General features: G+C 37.2%; 1 protein-coding gene across 1 annotated transcript in view; it reads right to left on the bottom strand.

The window, feature by feature from the left end:
• The window catches only part of LOC139719500 (probable 3',5'-cyclic phosphodiesterase pde-5), a 130,418-nt gene that overhangs the window by 28,014 nt on the left and 83,495 nt on the right, over positions 1-18,909 (bottom strand). Inside the window, exons 11-21 of the mRNA XM_071630918.1 lie at positions 14,546-14,596; positions 12,967-12,996; positions 10,761-10,819; positions 9,563-9,614; positions 8,687-8,829; positions 7,687-7,779; positions 6,702-6,770; positions 5,786-5,900; positions 4,650-4,789; positions 2,983-3,069; positions 538-570 (exon numbers count right to left, since the gene is read on the bottom strand). Coding sequence (XP_071487019.1) covers positions 538-570; positions 2,983-3,069; positions 4,650-4,789; positions 5,786-5,900; positions 6,702-6,770; positions 7,687-7,779; positions 8,687-8,829; positions 9,563-9,614; positions 10,761-10,819; positions 12,967-12,996; positions 14,546-14,596 — 872 coding nt within the window. The remainder of the gene's footprint in view (positions 1-537; positions 571-2,982; positions 3,070-4,649; positions 4,790-5,785; positions 5,901-6,701; positions 6,771-7,686; positions 7,780-8,686; positions 8,830-9,562; positions 9,615-10,760; positions 10,820-12,966; positions 12,997-14,545; positions 14,597-18,909) is intronic.

Raw genomic sequence — 18,909 nt, 5'->3', positions numbered from 1 at the left:
CCATCAAGCTCTTGATGAGGTATTGTTTGGGTCATTAACCCAAAGATCATAGAGTTAGGCAGATATTTGGTACTTCCATCGCCACACAATTTAAAGAGTTAGGCACTCTTTTGCCACAACCATTTGTCAGCTAGGTAATCCATTACCTACAAGAACCCAGTTGTGTCTGTGCTTAGTCAATGGGGATTTGAATAGAAATCTCTAAATAGGAAACTGTTCACCTACATTTTCAGCTCATAAAGTTAGGCAGTTGAGCAACAAAGAAGCAGATTTTAGATAGAAATCACAGGCTTTCTTTGGAGCCCTGCCCTGAAATATTTCAATTGTGACAGATTTGGCATTATATATTCAAAACCATGGTAGATGCTAATGAAGACTTGTGAGCAATATTTGCCCAATCTATCTAAATCTGCCAAACATCTGCGACCAAAATCTGCCTAATTCTATGACTCATATGTCGCATGAAAAAAAATGCATATCTGGATTCTAAGGGTTAAATCTGGCTAGTTCACACGATTCTCACACTCACTCCTATACCTTTGCGTGTGATCTGGATGACCAGGAGGTGGGCTGTGAGATCACGATAAAGACAATTTTTTGGTTTTTACCAGTGAGCAGAGACACAGCTAGGCTTGAGGAAGTAAGAAGGTAATGTAGGAAGGGATTGTTAAAGTCATAAGACATGAGGGGAGGATGCTTCACAATGCTGGTGAAGATGGAGGAGGAACTGATGGTGATGATGATGGGGGTGGGATGATGGTGGTGGTGGTGATGGTGGTGGTGGTATTGATGGTGACGGTGGTGATGGTGGTGATGGTAATGGTGATGATAACTTAATGGTGGTGATGGTGATATCAATTGCGATATAGGAAGGGATTGTCAGAATCATACGGCAGATGGGAGAACATGATGTGGATATGATGATGCCATGGTGGTGATGGTGGTGGTGATGGTGGTGATGATGGTGATATAGTGGTAGTGATATAGTAATGGTGCTAGTGGTATGGTGATGGTGATGGTGATGGTAATGATAGTATGATGGGGATGATACTGATGGTGATGGTGATGGTGGTGGTGGTGGTGATGGTGATAATGACGGTGATTTTGATGGAGATGGTGATATCGATGGTGATGTAGGAAGGGATAATGAGGATGTGACGATGGCGATATAGTGGTAGTGATAGTGGTGGTGGTGTTAATGATGATGGCGATGGTGGTGGTTGTCATGGTGATGACAGTGATGCTCAGAATAGTAGTGAATATGACAGGTAGAAGACTGTGTAGAGAGTGATGGTGTCGGTGATAAAGATAACATATAGACGATGATGATGATGCTGACGATAGTGATGCTGTTAAAGTGATGTAGTGAGGGCTTGGCAAGGGGTGTTGATGATGATGGTGATGATGATAGTCAAGATGGTTAAAGTGATAGCAACAGTTTAAAAAGTGGCAGTGATAGTGATGACTGGTGGTAGCACAAGTGAAAAAATGGGTGGGTGATTGTAATGATAATGATAATGATAAAAGTGGTGATGATAACAAAAGTGATAGTAACATAAGATTGGCATGTTGATGATGAAGATATTCATGGTTGTGACAATGATAATGACAATCTTGAGTAGAAATATGACGATCATATAGTTATAATGCTGGAGACAGACAATTACTAGAATCATCTAAATTTGACAGAGACAGTTACAAGTGTTCATCAAAGTTGTGGCAATAATTACCACACACGAGCACAGTTGTAGCTCAAAGTTGAGAGGAGACAATGTTGTACAGTTTAACAAATGTTTCACTGGTGGGTACAAATTGTGGGAGAGATATATATACGTGTGCAAATTGAGACATATATTTTGACTTGAGAAAAAAAAAGCTAGTCATAGCATGTTGTGGCTGCAACACATACAACTATGTTGCAGACATGTTGCTGATAACTGATGATGATATGTACAGGAAGAGAGGCCAAAATCTGGAGACAGTGTGTATTGTTTGTTCTGGGATAGGAAATAATATGTGTTTTGAATGATGGAGATGCATACACAGACAAAATGACATGATATTTGGTGCAAAAAGAAAGAATGATTTAACAAACCACTGATATGACTTTAAACATTAGAATGGATTAGAAGATGCCAATGAATGGCAATATTTCTGAATTGTGGAATGAATATGTTACAGAAGGAAATTGGAACCAGTAAACTTTATATCACAATAGTATCACAATATAGGAACAAGTGAACATACATATCCAATGATGTTAGTGCATTGACAATTCTACAACCAATAAACTTAACAATGGAATTATAGACTTACTATTGATATACCACACAATGTATTGTAGAGAACATTAGTAGTTATGTCATGCTAAAGTAGTGAAGTCTAACAATATTACTCACTAAATATGAAAAGTGTCTGACTAATTAACATCAAAAATGAATAAGATTTATGATGATGATATCAGTGAATGTAACTGCATGCAAAAATTGAATCTTTCAAATGGTGAATTAGGCTCTTTTTGAGTAAAATTTGTTAACAATTTTGTGTTCTTATACTTCCACTTCACAGTCAGACAAAATACAAAACAGTGTGTACAGCATGCACTTGTCATGCGAATTGAAACAACCACAATGGAAAAGTTTGGGGATGAACACATATGAAATATACAAATCTGCAATGTGCTCAAACACAATTGTCCACTTATAATATGAAAGTAAATACATAGGAAATTCACAACACATTTTCTGCAATTGTTCTTTGCTTAGTTTGAGAAACATTCAGAGTAAAGTCACATGCAGCCACGCGTGGAAGCATTTACATCTTCTGGAATTGCATACGGTATATTTAATGAGGTTAGAAAGTGAAATTTGTGAGATCATGAATTTCTTCATGGTGGGATCTCGTGTCATATCGTCCAAAGTTACCATGAACACTATAATACCATAGAAACCATTTCCAGAAAACATCCAAGCCAGTACTTACTTGTTGAGGTTGAACATATCTTTAAACATACAGAGGACGTACAGTGGCTTGGCCTCCTCATCCAAGCCCCAGGGTGAGAAGTCATATCTATAAAGAATACAAAAACATATCAGGGAATCAAGAATCAGACACAAGCATATAATGTATGTCTTATTTTAATTTTGGTATGAACGGGAACAGAAAAAGTTACAAAACTTATAGCACGTCATTCAAAAAATGCTCTTTAGTTTCTTAATGCATACCTTAGCATCAGAATAAATCTATTAAAGCTGGATGCACGGCAGAAAATATGAATTCCTTTGAGTTTCGGCTGACATATGTTAAAGGGTAATATCATTCCCCCTGCTTTCTGAAAGAGGCAAGTCAAGTGCTCATGCATTATGCTAGAAAAGTGAAAGGATGTTGAGTTTTATTTATATTTTTAGAGCATTTTCCATACATGATGTCACAAAATGTTATAATATTTCCATCCATCGATGGCTGCACCAAAACGTCAAAATATTTTATGACTTTTAAACAGACTGTCTGATTTTCCTCAAACTTTCACAGATGCGTTTTACTAAAGCCTCTCTTACATCCCGTCGTGCGTGTTTAGAGATCGTGCGGACTCGGAGTTCCTGTCAGGCGTGGAGTTGTCGCAGGGTGAAAAAAATTGGGCTAGGGGAAGTATGTAGTAAGTACTTAATGACTGGGTGTGTCTTGCTCAAAAAGTGAGGCCCACAAGTGGTCTGTACGCCTTTTTGGAGGTAGGAAGAATTAAGGAGCTCGTAAGATCTCTACTTCTGTCGCACACAATGAGTGTGCTTGTAATTGCAAGTGAAGCGTACGTTTTCAGAAATCGTACTTACGAAGTAAGAGAAACGTAAGAGAAACGTAAGGAGCACGGAAGTGTTAAGCAAGACAATCGTGCCTCAAATTGGAAGAACGCACAAATAATCACAATAATATAAAAGGGTGCACTGAGTCTCTTCATCATTCATGTGGACTCACTGCAGAAAATGGCGACGCGGAACTGAAAGCACGCTGTCCGTATCAGCTGTTATATAGGAGCTCGATGCACCTGAGCATGTCTCAACATAGTACTTCTGACGCACTTTTTATCGTGCTGATCACGTTCGTCGTCTGAGTGTGACGTACTTCACAAGTACGGTAATAGTACTCACCACGCATTTTGGAAGTAGGTAATACGCACAGAGGAAGTGCGCTCACCCCCCTTTTGTTAACACATACATTGAAAGTAAGTGGAAAGTAAGAGCCTCTTGCGTGGTAAGTACGCCTTCGTGGGAAAATACCCCCCGAAATTGTTGCATGTTTTGCCTGTGTTACACGCACACCTATCGAACTTACTCAGTACTTTTTTCTTGCGTACTCTGAGCGTGCCCCACGCATGCTAATTGTCGCAGCCAGGTCGTAGCGAAAAACTGGCCAGCCAGTTTTCAGGCTGCATGCTATGCGTCGTGTTTGCGACCACCAAAAAAAGTACTTTCCACTTGCGTGTATCTCACTACTTGGCCCATTTTTTGCACGCAAACCACTCGTAGGAGCACGGACGATCCGATGTAAGAGAGCCTTTACATTGCTACATTCCCTCAATTTACGCGTACATTTAAGTTCCCTTCTCCTTTAAACACTGCACCACCTACATGGGCATAGAAGAAGTAGCATACCTGGCTATTTCAGGCATGGGATCCGGGAGAGCCATGTGTCTGAGACCCTTGAACTCATCGTCCATACACATGGCATGGTAGCTGAGCACCTCTAGCGCCACCTTGTGTTTCTGCTCCGACCGCCGGATCTTGTCGTACAGCTATTTTTTTTTTTTTCAGTCGCAGCATAGTCACAACCGGAGTAGAGGAGTTAAACAATTATGGGTGTATTCACATTTACGGCAAAATATTTCTTGCAATAATTTATTAATACACAATGAAATACAATCTGTACATTGTGAAATACTGTGGTATTTAGGGTGGTAATTCAATCTTTGCACAAAATATGCATGCAAGATTTGAGTTCAATCACGTCAAGAAATTTCATCGATCATACAGCAGTGTATTTCTTACATGTCCTGACATTTTTCCTGTCTCCTGCCAGAAGAAGAGTATGGACATGTGCAGTGCTTACCTTGGAGAGTGTATTTCTGAATGAGAATGGCACCAAGTGAAGTACTGCATTATCTATTACCATGGTATTTCACCATGAGAATTGTGTCAACAAATTACCACTGTAATGTAAATCGATGATAATCTAAATGTGAACTCATCTCATGAATGAATCTAAGTTGTGTAGAGTGAAATGAACCCTACTCTGCTTGGACAGCCCCACTTGCCATACCTGATAGGGAGCCTTCTTCAACTTCAACACATGCCATTAGAGTAATTAGAACTTGTAGGGGTGTATATTTCTTGAAATTCCTTGCATTCCACAGTTGCTTTAGAGTTGGAATGTCATACAGTATTACTGCACCCTAGTGGGCATTCCTTGCGTACGTATACAGTATAGCCACGTTCTGGACAAGAGTCAGGTTGAAGAACAGGAATTTAACAGCTTAAAAATGGTAACATTTTCAGGAGAGTGAAAAAAAACTTTTTTGTTTAACATTTTTGCAACATTTTTGCAAAATAACATGAATATTGATGTCAAATATAATGTAGAAAAATTGCTTTGGACTATAGAAATAACTGCAATGTTTTAAAATGCAGATCAATATTTTTGATATCCAATCGAGAAGCAAGGTCTTGTCAGTCATCCCACGGATATGTTGTTATATTTGTAAGTAACTGGATGGCAATATGACCTACTGTACCTTTGCATGGTGTAAGGCAAGGCCGCAGTACACAGCAAATGTCTCAAATGCCTGCTCGTCTGCTCGAGTGAAGTTCCCATTTTTCTTGTTCACCATCTGTACGACTCCGATAACACTGGGAGAACAAAGATTGGCACAAATTGAAGCAACTCTAGTGTTTTTTGATTTTCTTTATTCCTTTGGCAAGGATCATATGTTTTTTTGCCAGCACTAGTTTGGTTGTTGGTTTGTTTTATTTTTTTTTATTTGCTTATTTGTTTGTTTGCCTGCCTTTCTGTTTGTCTGACAGAGACCGTTTGCAAAATGACTCAAAAGATTGTGAACGGATTTGGATGAAACAATACAGGGAAAGCTGATAATGACTCAAAGAACAGATGATTATAAACTTTTGGTAGGGATCCAGATAACCATTTAGATTCAGGATACTTTTTATTAGACAAGTAAACAAGAGAAGAATGATGGAGAAAGAAGATAGTTAAGTCTACTTTGAAAACTGTATTTGCAACATGACTTAAAAGAACATGCTTGTGTTAACCTTTCCTTTGCACCACCATACAGGCTATACATTCAAGACTTTGTCGGTGTAATCACGTTGTTATCAAGTTTTGTTCCGACAGTATGTCTTGATTTTACAGTGCTGAGTGAAAGCAACGTCCATATTGCATGGACAGAATTGGTACGAATACCAATATTACATCATCATCACTTTAAGTAAGATTATTTCAAACAAGCCATAGCATTTTTACCAATACAAAGGCCTCCTGAAGGTTCCATCTTGGGACCATTATCATTTCATTTTGACTTGAGATGCAGAGCAACTGCAAAAAATAGGGGGCATTATCTCTCTCTCTCAAAAAAAAAACCTACAACAGTCCTGTACGCATCTTGGAGAATGACAAAACGCTTTAATTCTCACCTCCCTCGAATGTAGATTGGCATACACAGTATCGTCTTGGTCCTGTACCCAGTTTGGAGATCCACCTCCCTGTGTGCAGATGATGTAGACATAACAAATATACATTACCATAGGTTAAGGTATAGATAGAAATAGGTGAATATATAGATACAAAATGTGTAGAAAGACAGAATAGATAGATAAATAGAAATATAGAAAGACAGAAAGATAGATAGATAGACAGACATATAGATAGATAGATAGATAGATAGATAGATAGATAGATAGATAGATAGAGAATAGATAGATAGATAGATAGATAGATACATGGAGAAATAGATAAATAAACAGATAGATGAGATGGATGGATGGATAGACAGATAGATAGATAGATAGATAGATAGATAGATAGAGAAATAGATAAATAGACAGATAGATAGATGGATGGATGGACGGATAGACAGACAGCAGGAAGAAAGAGACAGAGATCTAAATAGGAGATAAGACAGAGACAAGTGTATTTGAGGATACAAATATTATACATTCCACACCAACTAGGAACATATAAAAACCAAACAGAACAACACTGTACTGAAGAAGACAAGTGATAGACAATACAAAGGTGGTGATGGAGTGCGATTTAAAAAAAAAAATCAGAATTTTTAGAAAAAAAGATGAGCAGCAGGAAGAAGGTAGAGAAAGAAAGATGGAACATAGAATTGGAGAGTGATATACCGTACCAAATGATCCCGTGAGCATACAGGAATAGATAGCACAGTCCCTGTCTGCATACTTATGATCAGGATGCATCATATAAAAAATTATATTGTAAGATGACAGAAGAACACAGCGATGCAAACAGCAACTGTACTGCTTGTTTCCAAGTAGCTAGTCAGATTAAATCAAAGAGTTGGAAGGGAATCTAAAAAAAACAGTGCAACCACCCTCTCCTTCTTGCTTCACCACCTCCCATTCTCTCTCTCACTCTCTCTCATCCTCCTCCCACCTGTTAAATCTGCCATCTTGGTAGGCATCAGGGATGTTGAGGATGTCTCCTGTGGATGCCACGTGGCCCGCCACGCCCTTCTCCATGGAGAACCTGAACAAGAAGAGAGAAAGAAAAATGAGCCACACTGAGAGATAAAACTATATATTCCTCACAATTTTACCTAGCAGAATCAAAGTGTTGCAGGATAGTTTTCATGTGATGCAGGAAGTGAGCAAATACAAGTTAGCAAAAAATATAAATCTTTCAGGTCTCTTGTAAAAGAGACATACACTTTGGCACAAATGTGGTATTTCCTTGATTTTCATTGACTTGAGATATAACATTTTTGAAATATCACTACATGTATGTAAATTGTCTGAAAATTGGATATTCAGCAAAACTTTTGCCACTGAGTGTCAGAGTGTTCTGAGGAACAGAAATTCTTTTGATGCACTGTAGCTAAAGATAATCAGTATGTGAGAATTCATATCATCCATTACAAACTGCAATAAAAAAGATGTTAGTTTGATAAATTTGTTTTCCTACTTTTAATCAAGAAAAGCACGAAAAACTGACACCTGAGATCATAAACAATCATCAGTACGAAGTTTTCAGATACACGTGTTTGAATTTGTGTTGTGTCTTAAAATTTTTCTCGCACAACAAAAGAACACTCGACTTCTCTCTTTCAGAAGGCAGGGGGAATAATATTACCCTTAACATATGTCAGTAACAAGTCGAAGAAATGTGCACTTTATTTAAAACGTAAAGTTTTGTGAAATTCTCTTTTTATTTTCTTTATATGGTTGTACGCATATGACATCATACACTGTAGTAGTCTTCTCATCCAGCAGTGACTATGCAGATACTTTGAAAATTCATAACTTTTGAACGGATTGTGCGATTTTCCCCAAACTTTCACTGATGTGTTCTACTAATATTGCTGCATTCACTCAATCCACATGTCTATGAAGGTGGACTTGTTCTTTAAATTTCTAGATCTTTCCAGAATTCCAACCTGATCTCTTTCTGATCCTTCTCGACCATCTGGTTGCCGAGTCCGTTGCCGATGTCGAAGATGCGGGCATAGAGTTCTCGCTTCTTGCTATCGACCAGGAACAGTGAGGCCCTGTCTGCATTAACCAGCTTCTGGGCAAAGTTCTAGAGAGGGGGGCAAATACAGAGGAAAGTCCTTGGAGTTCATTCTCACACAAAACATCAATTTCTTTTTACTCTGTATGCCATATCAATACCTGGTCAATTCTTAAAGGTCCTGTTTACCTTTGGGAGCTGTGAAATAAAAAATGTTCAAGATATCACATTTGATGCATATGTGTAGGTCTGTTATATCACAAAATGCCCTACCATATAACATTTTTGCAATAAAGCCTGAAATATAAGGATATATCAGTATTGTTCTCAATAAACCATAACTCTAGCCAGTTTAGTCTGGAAAATTGTTTAATATAACTATTGTTTACATTTTGTGTATTTAACAATACTTAACATCGATTATACGGATTACAATTATTACAGTGGTTGTTTCTATCCCTAACTCCCATTTTAGAACTATTTGATAGCACTAGTGCTACTAGTGCTGAGTTTTTGTTTCATCTGAAAATGGTAAATTACGCCTTTAAGACTGACAATTGAACAGTTTGAAAGCAAAATGAATCAACTCCATTCTTTTCAATTTAAGAAATTTGCAGTTAAACCTGCTACAAGCAAAGAAAAGGCGATTGTGATTGTAGTTTCAAACACGTTTGAAAATATGGTTCTGCTTTATCTATCACCCCAAAATGCCTCAAACACGTTTAGGATCGTAATCCTTCCTCAGGCAACCTTTAAATAAATGCACCCTTTGATAAAGAATTCTACAATCATTTTTACTTACCATAATCTTCATAATGACGCTATCCATACTGACGATGTCAGTGAAAATAGACCTGTGGCACATGAAAAGAAATAAAGATTTGAACATAGGCCTCTGTTCTCAATAAGAACTATGTTATGTGTTGTTTGAAGGTTTGCATGGTGAAGTAAATGAGAAAGAAAGATTTGCGGTGACACCATGTGTATGTAGTCCTTAACCGGATCGTTGTTTGGCAGAAGAGCCTAGAAAGAGGAGAAACGAAGAGGGAAGCGACATATGGGGGTTGTGAGGAGGGCAAATAGTGAAGAGTGGGAGACAGTAATGGGCTAGAGGTTGAAGTTGCACTAGTGAAAGAAGTATGTTGTTTACCATTAAAAAAAACATACCATGATTTTCAGAACATTGATTTAAATCATGGTTCACATCTAAAGCTGTGAAAATAAATAAAGCTCCAGATTACCTGATGGCCCAAATTTCAACAGTTTTCGTGAGAACTCACTGTCTAAAGGCAACCTCAATATTTTACAATCATACCATTCAGACATTTGCCATTGGCACCGCTACACTCCAAGAACTTGTATCTCACAGTTGAGTGGTAAGTTCAGTCCTCAAATACAGTGCATTATGCTAAGAATCTCGTGGATTGATTCTCAAGGGAAAAAAAGTGCCTTTCACGAAGATGTCAAGCAAACCACACATTTCTGAATTACCAGACAATGCCTACATGAGATAGCATTGTTATATGAAAACTTATATCATCTTATCAAGAGTAAATCTGATGTAACCAGGTCTATGATGCTTTATGGAGCAAATCAATTACAAATTTAGAGGCCTTTGAATCAAAATGCTTGCTACTAAGTTACAATTCAACCACAATAATTTGAAATTGGTTTATAATGATTCCAAATGTGAATACAATCAACCTCACACAGTGTCATATGTCAAGACCAAGGAAGGGGTGATTGAATCAGGGGATTTGTCTTCTTGTATGGATCACTCACTTCTCTCTTGCAAACATTCTTTTTTGTCCTATTTCATACTCCTTTGCTTTGTTTTGTCTTTTTTTGTACACAGTCAAATATACACCAATCTGAGACTACAGCATTGTCCCGCAAGCTGGCCGCAATATCTATCACGCCTTGACCATGTGCGTATACGTGTGGGACACCGCAGTAATGACAGATCGTGCTACCAAGTTGGATCGAAGTCTTATACTCACTTTGTCACGGCAAGAAGGAAGTCATTCTGCTTTCGTTGTCTGATCATATCAAGGTAGAGCTAAGACATAGTGGAAGGAAGAAAAAAGGATATTTGAATCCACACATTAACATGCAACTCTTCATCTTAACCCTTAGGTTGCCTTTTACTGTTTTTAGCCACTGTCATTGAGGTGTTGATCTCAAAGGGGAAGGCTAGTAACTGATCAGTGGGAATCAGTGCGAATGCTGGGGGATGATTGTTCCAATTCTTGTGGGATTCATTTAAGAGTACATTATATATCTATCGTTGTGTGAAAATTATTTGCTTCAGAACGCTCTCATATTCAAGTAATGTGCAGCTTAATGCCCCGTCACTGACCAGGCATGCTAACCTGGAAACATCAAACTGCACATTACTTGAATATGAGACCATTCTGAAGCAATATAATTTTCAAACAACAATAGATATATAATGTACTCTTGAATGAATCCCATAAGGATTGGAACAATCATCTCCCAGCATTTCCACTGATTCCCACTGATCAGTTACTAGCCTTCCCCTTTAAAGTGCCCAATCTTTTAATCATTGCTGTGTGATGTTCGCCCATCAATTGAAGAGTTTGTTCGCAAAAACCGATAAGTCCATTTTTGAAGATTTTGAAGTACGGTCTCTATCATAAAGTACAAAATAATACCTCTTAAATGATATACTGGTCGCTACATATAAAGGTACATCAGTGAAAGCTCCACTTTAATGAATGAGACTACAGTGTGTGCAAGCAGTGCCTATGCAGTGTGCCAACATTACACAAATAAACAATTTACTTTGTAATAGCTCAGAAATTCTTCACATATCATGAGGGAAATAAACATAAGTTTTATGAATGACAAGTGCGATAAAAAACTAATCTTAGTTAGTTACTCATGAAGTGAGCATGACGGAAATTTAAAAAAAAAACCTAGAACATCAACATCTTCTTTAATTTCCTCAAACAAAATTTGAGAGTAAATTAATCATTGAATCACTAAAAAGCAGATTTCATGTTATATTTGAATGGATGTGAAAAATTTCTTGAAATTTACATCTGTACATTTTCCACCTTTGTATAGATTGATGTCCTGGATAGAGTTGCCACATGTTACAACATGTACCACATGACAAATAGTTGCTATCATTATTTTTTAGGCTGGTTATTATTAACATCATTATCAGAGTAAATTTCAAATGTTTAATTCAATTCTGACTCATTTATAATTTTTCCCAATTCAACACAAAGCCTTAATAAGTGTATTCATATCTTACGCAGATGTACTGAAAAGTAATATTTTCAGGTACAGAAAGATATCTAGCAGAGTAAAGAAATTAACACACACAAATATAAGCGCAATTTGTCAAGAAAATGACATAACGCCTGGCATTTCAAGAAAAACATGTCTTCAATTTGGTTTTACTGACTGACGACATACTAAGATTCCTATTAATTCTTGTTCAAAAGGACAAGCAAAATCCAAGCCTAATATTGGGATAATCTCTTTAAACATTGACAAACCCTTCTGTTAGTTTAGTGGTCGCAGGTGTTGCAGTGACAAACTTGCCAACATTTGAAAATCAGAAATCTGAACACTTTTTGAGAAGGGGAAAAAATGTGCTCACAGTCCTTTTGGCATGGGTCCAGAGTTTGCTTCATGACCCTTGAAGATCTGTGGGGTGTTTCATAAAGCTGTTCGTAAAGTTACGAACAGCTTACGAGCGACTGGTGATCAGTTCTGATGTGCTATACTTATCAGAATTTCCATAATTCAGCACAAGAACTGATCACCAGTCGCTCGTAAGTTGTTCGTAACTTTACAAGCAGCTTTATGAAACACCCCCCTGGGGTTCTAGATGCTCTGTGATGCAATCTAGCCTTATTTAAGAGACTATTTTTCTTAAAATGTAATACCTATGTATGGGTGATTCTCATACAAGCAACCATCTGGATAAGATAATTGTCTTGCTTAACATTCATGATTGACCAATAGACTGTTTAAAACAGAAAATAAAATCTGATTATGACAAATTAAAAAAAAATCAGAACATTCAATTTTTCATGGTCCCAAAACCTCAGAAATCAGAATGATTCACTTTTGATTAGAATGTTTGGTAAGTAAAATGTATGCAGCAAGCAGGTTCAACCAAGGAGGTTTTTATAGAATAGAGTTCTCTTCTCATTTGGGAAGACAAACCTGTTTTTCATACTCCCTGTCATTGCTCATCTGTTGGTGGCCAGCGCGTTTGGGGGGAGGACAGCCACAAAGCCGGCAAAGCAATGGCAAATCACAATAGCAGCGCAGTGATGGGGAATGCGTGCGAGTGGAGTGCATAACGAGACAGTGCAGAACCATAAAATAACTAACTAAAGCATGCATGCATTGGACTATGAATGATATCAACTCAACAATGCAAAAAAAAAAGAAATTAATAGTAAAATAATAATCCTTATCTGAAATTTCAATGACAGGCAAATATTTTTTATGCATCAACAATAAAAGATATAATGATGAAATTAATGGTTTAAAAATAGAGTTTTTTGCATACTAAAGACAATTGCTCATAATTGCATAGTTACACATACTGAGCATTGCAATTTATAGATGTCCCACCCATTTATCACGCAACCCCCCTTATCTCACAATAGCACCTAATTGGTGCCACTTATGGTCTAAAACAAATAATGGTTATGTAGGGGGGAATAGCATTGGTTTCCATGGTTACTTAGGAATTTAAACCAAAATATTCATGAGATTCACTTGCATGTCTTTCCTTTTTCTATTGTAATTGCTTACTTGCTCTCAGAAGCATTAAGATAACCATACCAGAGGCTCACTCTGAACTTAACCCGTTTCCATAATGAATTCTGAAATCACCAGGTTCCCAAATGGAACGGGTTAAATTTGATGTCATGAAGCTCACATTTGCTTCGTGGAAATATCCGTTTCAGCTATTATTTCTATTTCTGCAAGAAACTTTTTTTTAACAAAGGAGTTGGATATTACTCCATAAAGTGCAGTTTTTGATGCTGCAAGTCTAAAAAGAAAGTCTATTCATGAAAACAGAATCCTTCTTGAAAAAAAAGGCTGCTGCTTAGCAGTCTGCATTCTCAAATCATTGCTAACAGCTTAGAAAATTCTACAGAAGCAGTAATTGTACAGAAATACACACAAAGCAAACGTAAATCTAGCACAACAGTATAAGCATTGGATCAGCATTGCATTCATATATAAATTGTACTTTTTCCTCTTTCTCACAAAGTGTACATGGCAGAAACTGCATTTTTCCACCAAAGCAGTTTCAAAATGCAGTATTTCATTTTGATCAATACAGTACACATTACCTAAACAGATCTGCTGAATGAAAAATTATGTAGACTGTCAATCAATTCTGTTCTAATAATGTCTTTTCATTCATTATTATTATTTTTTTTTTTTTGGGGGGGGGAGGTAAATTCAACTATGAAGACAGCTTGAAGAAGAAAAAAAACAACAATTAGAATCAGTTATAATCAACACTAGGACTTAAACATTTAACGCATAATACATGTATATTTTCAAAGCAGCATGGCGTTGCCTGTGTTTGACAGCGAAGGCATCTCAGGAATATAACATTTACCATGCAGCGTATCATTCAAACTAAACAATGCCTATTTAGTAATACAGCATATATAGAGTAAACGTTTCACTTTACGTGCTAAAATGCAAGCAAACACAGCATTGTGCAAGTACAAGGCCTGGTCGGACAAGGAGCAGCATCGGACGAGAAACTTACCTGAGCATAGTGGACTGTTAGCGTTCCCCATAACAAATACGAGTCTGCATGCTGGAATGGGAGAGATTTTGGAAATGACACGTACAATATGCAGGAGGTAGAATCTGGTTTATTGTGATGTTGTATCTTCTACTGGAAATGTAGTGATGCTTTATGTCACTAGAAGCATTAAACAAAGAAGCCTGGTTCATGGTTAGGCACATGGATCCACTCAAATCCTGCGGAAAGCATTCAAAACTTCTAAGAAACTCTTGCAAAGCTTTTCAAACTTCTGAGAACACAGCCAAATAACTCAAAAGCAGCAGAAACATCTGAAAAGGAAAACTACTATGGAAAGAGAGTGAATTCTCCCTGAGAGTGTATAATCAAAGAACTTCTTTTCTTTTTCTTTTATACTATTGCTCTTCATAAATTAGATAGTGTGCTCAATCTGTATCATTATGAACACCAAGTGAAAAACAACGAGCTAGCCTGGTATTTGAACTTATGCCACATGGTAAGCAATAAGTTTAGTGATGCGAGTTTCAAATCCCAGGCTAGGGAATGATATCAGCATCAATACATGTTAGAAACCAGTCAAGGGAACATCTGATATTTCTTGGACTTTCAGTGAGTCTGATACCAATCTTTTTTTTTTTTGCAATTGCTGAACTTCATGTATAACATACTTGGGAAAACTCCAAGCAGTCGGCAAATCTGTTCAATACATTGTTTACAGTTGCGTTTTTGTTTTGTTTTGTTTTTTGTTTTTTTTTGGGGGGGGGTTGGGGCAGATAGTGACAATAGTTCAGATTATCACAATCTGTGCTACCTGTGTATCATTCTATAAAATGTAAGTCAATTGTCACATATATCTTATATTTGTACATTCTCTTGCAAAAAAAAAAGGGAAAATGAAGCTTGAATTGAAATTGAAATTGAATCCAACAGTGAGGTGTAGGAAAGATGTACTGTAGTCGAAGGTGGTGAAGACAGGAAGAGACTATATTATTATTATTATTACTATTATTTATAGTGCGCTTTTCCCACAAGGCCCAAAGCGCTTACAATCAATTCAAAACATGTACGACAGTATGTATAATTGGATAAATGTTATATATACAGCTACGAACTAGTTGCTACTGAAAAGATGTGTTTTCAAGGCTTTTTTGAACACACTGACTGATGGAGACTGTCTAACGGTAAGTGGTAAATTGTTCCAGTGCTTTGAAGCAGACACAGTAAATGTCCTATCACCGGCTAAGGTGCGAGTAACAGAGTATGTGAGATGAAGCGGATCACTAGATGACCTCAAATTTCTAGTAGGTGTATATAAAGTCAAACAGGCGTCTAAATATTTCGGAGCTTGATCGTTAAGGATTTTATAAACAAACAAAACTAATTTGAAAATTATCCGTTGCTTCAAAGGAAGCCAGTGCAACGACTTCAGAAGTGGCTGAGATGGGTAGTCCCTAGAAACCTGAAACACTAATCGGGCTGCCCAATTTTGAAGTCGCTGCACACGATCCAGTTGAGTTGAAGGAATGGAAGAGAGAAGCCCGTTACAATAATCTATACGGGATAAAACTAAAGAACGCACTGCGTTATGACATGCAGATTGATCAATAAATCTCCTAATCCTAGCAATATTTCTTAAATAAAACGTAACAGTACTACAAATTTGAGAAATATGTTGAGACATTGACATTCGACAATCAAAAATAACACCAAGATTTCTTATTGTTTCTGAGGGGCTAATTAGTGTGCAACCAACATTGAGCTGAATGTTTGAAAGACCGCGCAGATTGTGGGCTGAAGCTGCTACAAAAAACTCAGTCTTCGAATCATTCAGTTTCAACTTATTTGCTACCATCCATTTCTTAATATCTAAAATACACATTTCAAGTTTAGTGATGGCATTAAAAAAAGCTCCTGGAGTCTTCGGGTCATAAGAAATATATAACTGTATATCATCAGCATAAAAATGATAATTAACATCATAATGTTGGGCTATCTCGCCAACTGGAAGAGTATAAATTGAGTATCCTATGGGTCCTACTATTGATCCCTGGGGAAGTCCAAACTCTAACACAGTGGGGTTTGACAAATTACCGGCAATGTCAACTTGAGAAGACCATCCCAAAAGGTATGACTGAAACCAGGACAAAACTGTTGACCTAACACCTGTTCGTTTATATAAACGGGAAAGAAAAATTTGATGATCAATCGTGTCAAATGCGGCTGACAGATCTAAAAGAACAGCAAAAACAACCTTGTTTGAATCAATGGCAAACATAATATCATTTTTCACTTTTACTAAAGCTGACTCAGTACTGTGCAGAGACCTGTAAGCAGATTGAAAAGAATCAAAAAGATTGTTAGACTCAATGTGATGAACTAACTGTTTACAAACTGCTTTCTCAATAAGTTTACCTAGAAATGTTAAATTTGACACTGGTCTATAATTCTTAAATTCGTTTTGGTCCAGGCTGGGTTTCTTCAAAAGTGGTTTTACTATTGCCGAGTGTGCTCCTTTGGGAAAAACACCTGTGGAAAGAGATTGATTGACTATGTTTGTAAGCAATGGTAATACATGATTGAGGTTCTCTTTCAGGAGCCATGTTGGAATGGGATCAAGTTGACAAGATTTAGTAGCAGATGACATAATGATTCTGGATAAATCTGATTGTGTAAGCAACTGAAAATTCTCAAAAAGAGGAATATTTACGTTTACAGTATCACAAAATTGGTTTACAGTGATTCTGTTGCACGCATCTACTTCATCTCTAATTTTTCTTATCTTTCCGACAAAAAACAAAGAAAATTGATTCGCTAATATGGATGCAGAATCATACAAGGGGAGATAACTTGCTTTCTTATTCAAAAGTGAGTGGATAATGCGATATACCTCCTTGACAGTGCATGAACTCAACTTGTCTTTCAAAAATTTCTCTTTAGAGACATTAATAAGCCGACATACATCTTTATTTGCTGCAATGAACAGTTTACGATCTGAATCAAATCTTGTTTTCCGCCATTTTCGTTCTGCTTTACGACGAAGTTGGCGAGCTACAAGTGTGGACTCATTAAACCAAGGCATACGTGATTTCAAAGGGCGAGATTTTGTCTCAGATGGAGCATAGGTATCGAGTACCTTAGTAACTCCAGAAACATACCAATCAAACAAGGACTCGCTATCTAATCCTGCGGGTTGAGACGACACTAATTCCTGCAAAGCATTAGCAAATTGAACTTTATCAATTTTGCGATAATTGCGTAATGAAAAAGTAATAGAAATTAACTCTGATTTCTGTTTAGCCAGTGAGAAACGGATCATATGATGATCAGAGATACATGTTTCAAATGTATTACAATCTGATATTACTAAATCATCTCGGGTAAAAACTAAATCTAAGGTGTGACCCAGATTATGAGTTGGACCTTGGACGTGTTGGATAAGCCCAGCAGATGCTGTACTATTATTCATATGAAGCACATCGCTTTTAGACATGTCTTCCCAATGGATATTAAAGTCTCCTAATAACACCAATTTCCCCGGATACAAGGATATCTCACTTACAAATTCATCAAATTCGTTCAGAAACTTAGAAGATGTGAGTCTATTTACTGAAGAGGGTGGTGGTCTATACACAATGAAAAAATTGACCGAACATGACAAATCAGTAATGTGTGCCCACTCAAAAGTGGAAAAAAACAGAACAGAATTTTTCATCATCAACTTAAGAGTAGACTTGTACAATACACCAATTCCACCCCCACGTGTACTTGTATTTCGTGGTGAATTTATAAAAAAATACCCTCTAGGAGTCAACTCCCCAATTATCACATCATCCTGGGGGTTAAGCCACGTTTCTGTGATAAACATGATATCGAAGTCATGTTCGTGAACATATTCAGCAATGCATATTGTTTTGTTTCTAACAGAATGTACATTCCATAAACAGACATTACAATTGGACTCTACAAAAGAATTACTTAAATTTGGCACGACTTTAAGATTGTCGACGTTCATCCCTCTCAGTTTCTTGTAGGTCAGTTTCCTACATGATGAGGTGATCACTGGTATATGTGACAATGAAGGGGCACTTAGTATTGTGCTCACTCGTGTCCGTGTCTTAACATTCTTCCGACGTCCCCATCTCTTCCCTCGAAGATGTGTCTGAACACCTAGCTCTTTGATTCTTCTCCATACATTCTCATTGAGCATGCCCCTGTTCTTGCCTGTTCTATGAAGAAAATTGGGCAAATCATTAGTCACTGTCTCCAGACTCAAATGTCTCCATGCAGGGTTGCACAGCAGTAGAATCTCCCTGTTGTATACAATGCGTTCCCCAGTACCAAGTCTATTGTAGGATGTAGAATGT

The sequence above is a fragment of the Diadema antillarum genome, unplaced genomic scaffold, assembly GCF_040938485.1.
Source record: "Diadema antillarum isolate AM-2024a unplaced genomic scaffold, OU_Dant_1.0 scf00000111, whole genome shotgun sequence".
NCBI lineage: Eukaryota > Metazoa > Echinodermata > Echinoidea > Diadematoida > Diadematidae > Diadema > Diadema antillarum.
Note: the sequence above shows the minus strand (reverse complement) of the source record. Positions and strands in the feature narration are given on the sequence as shown.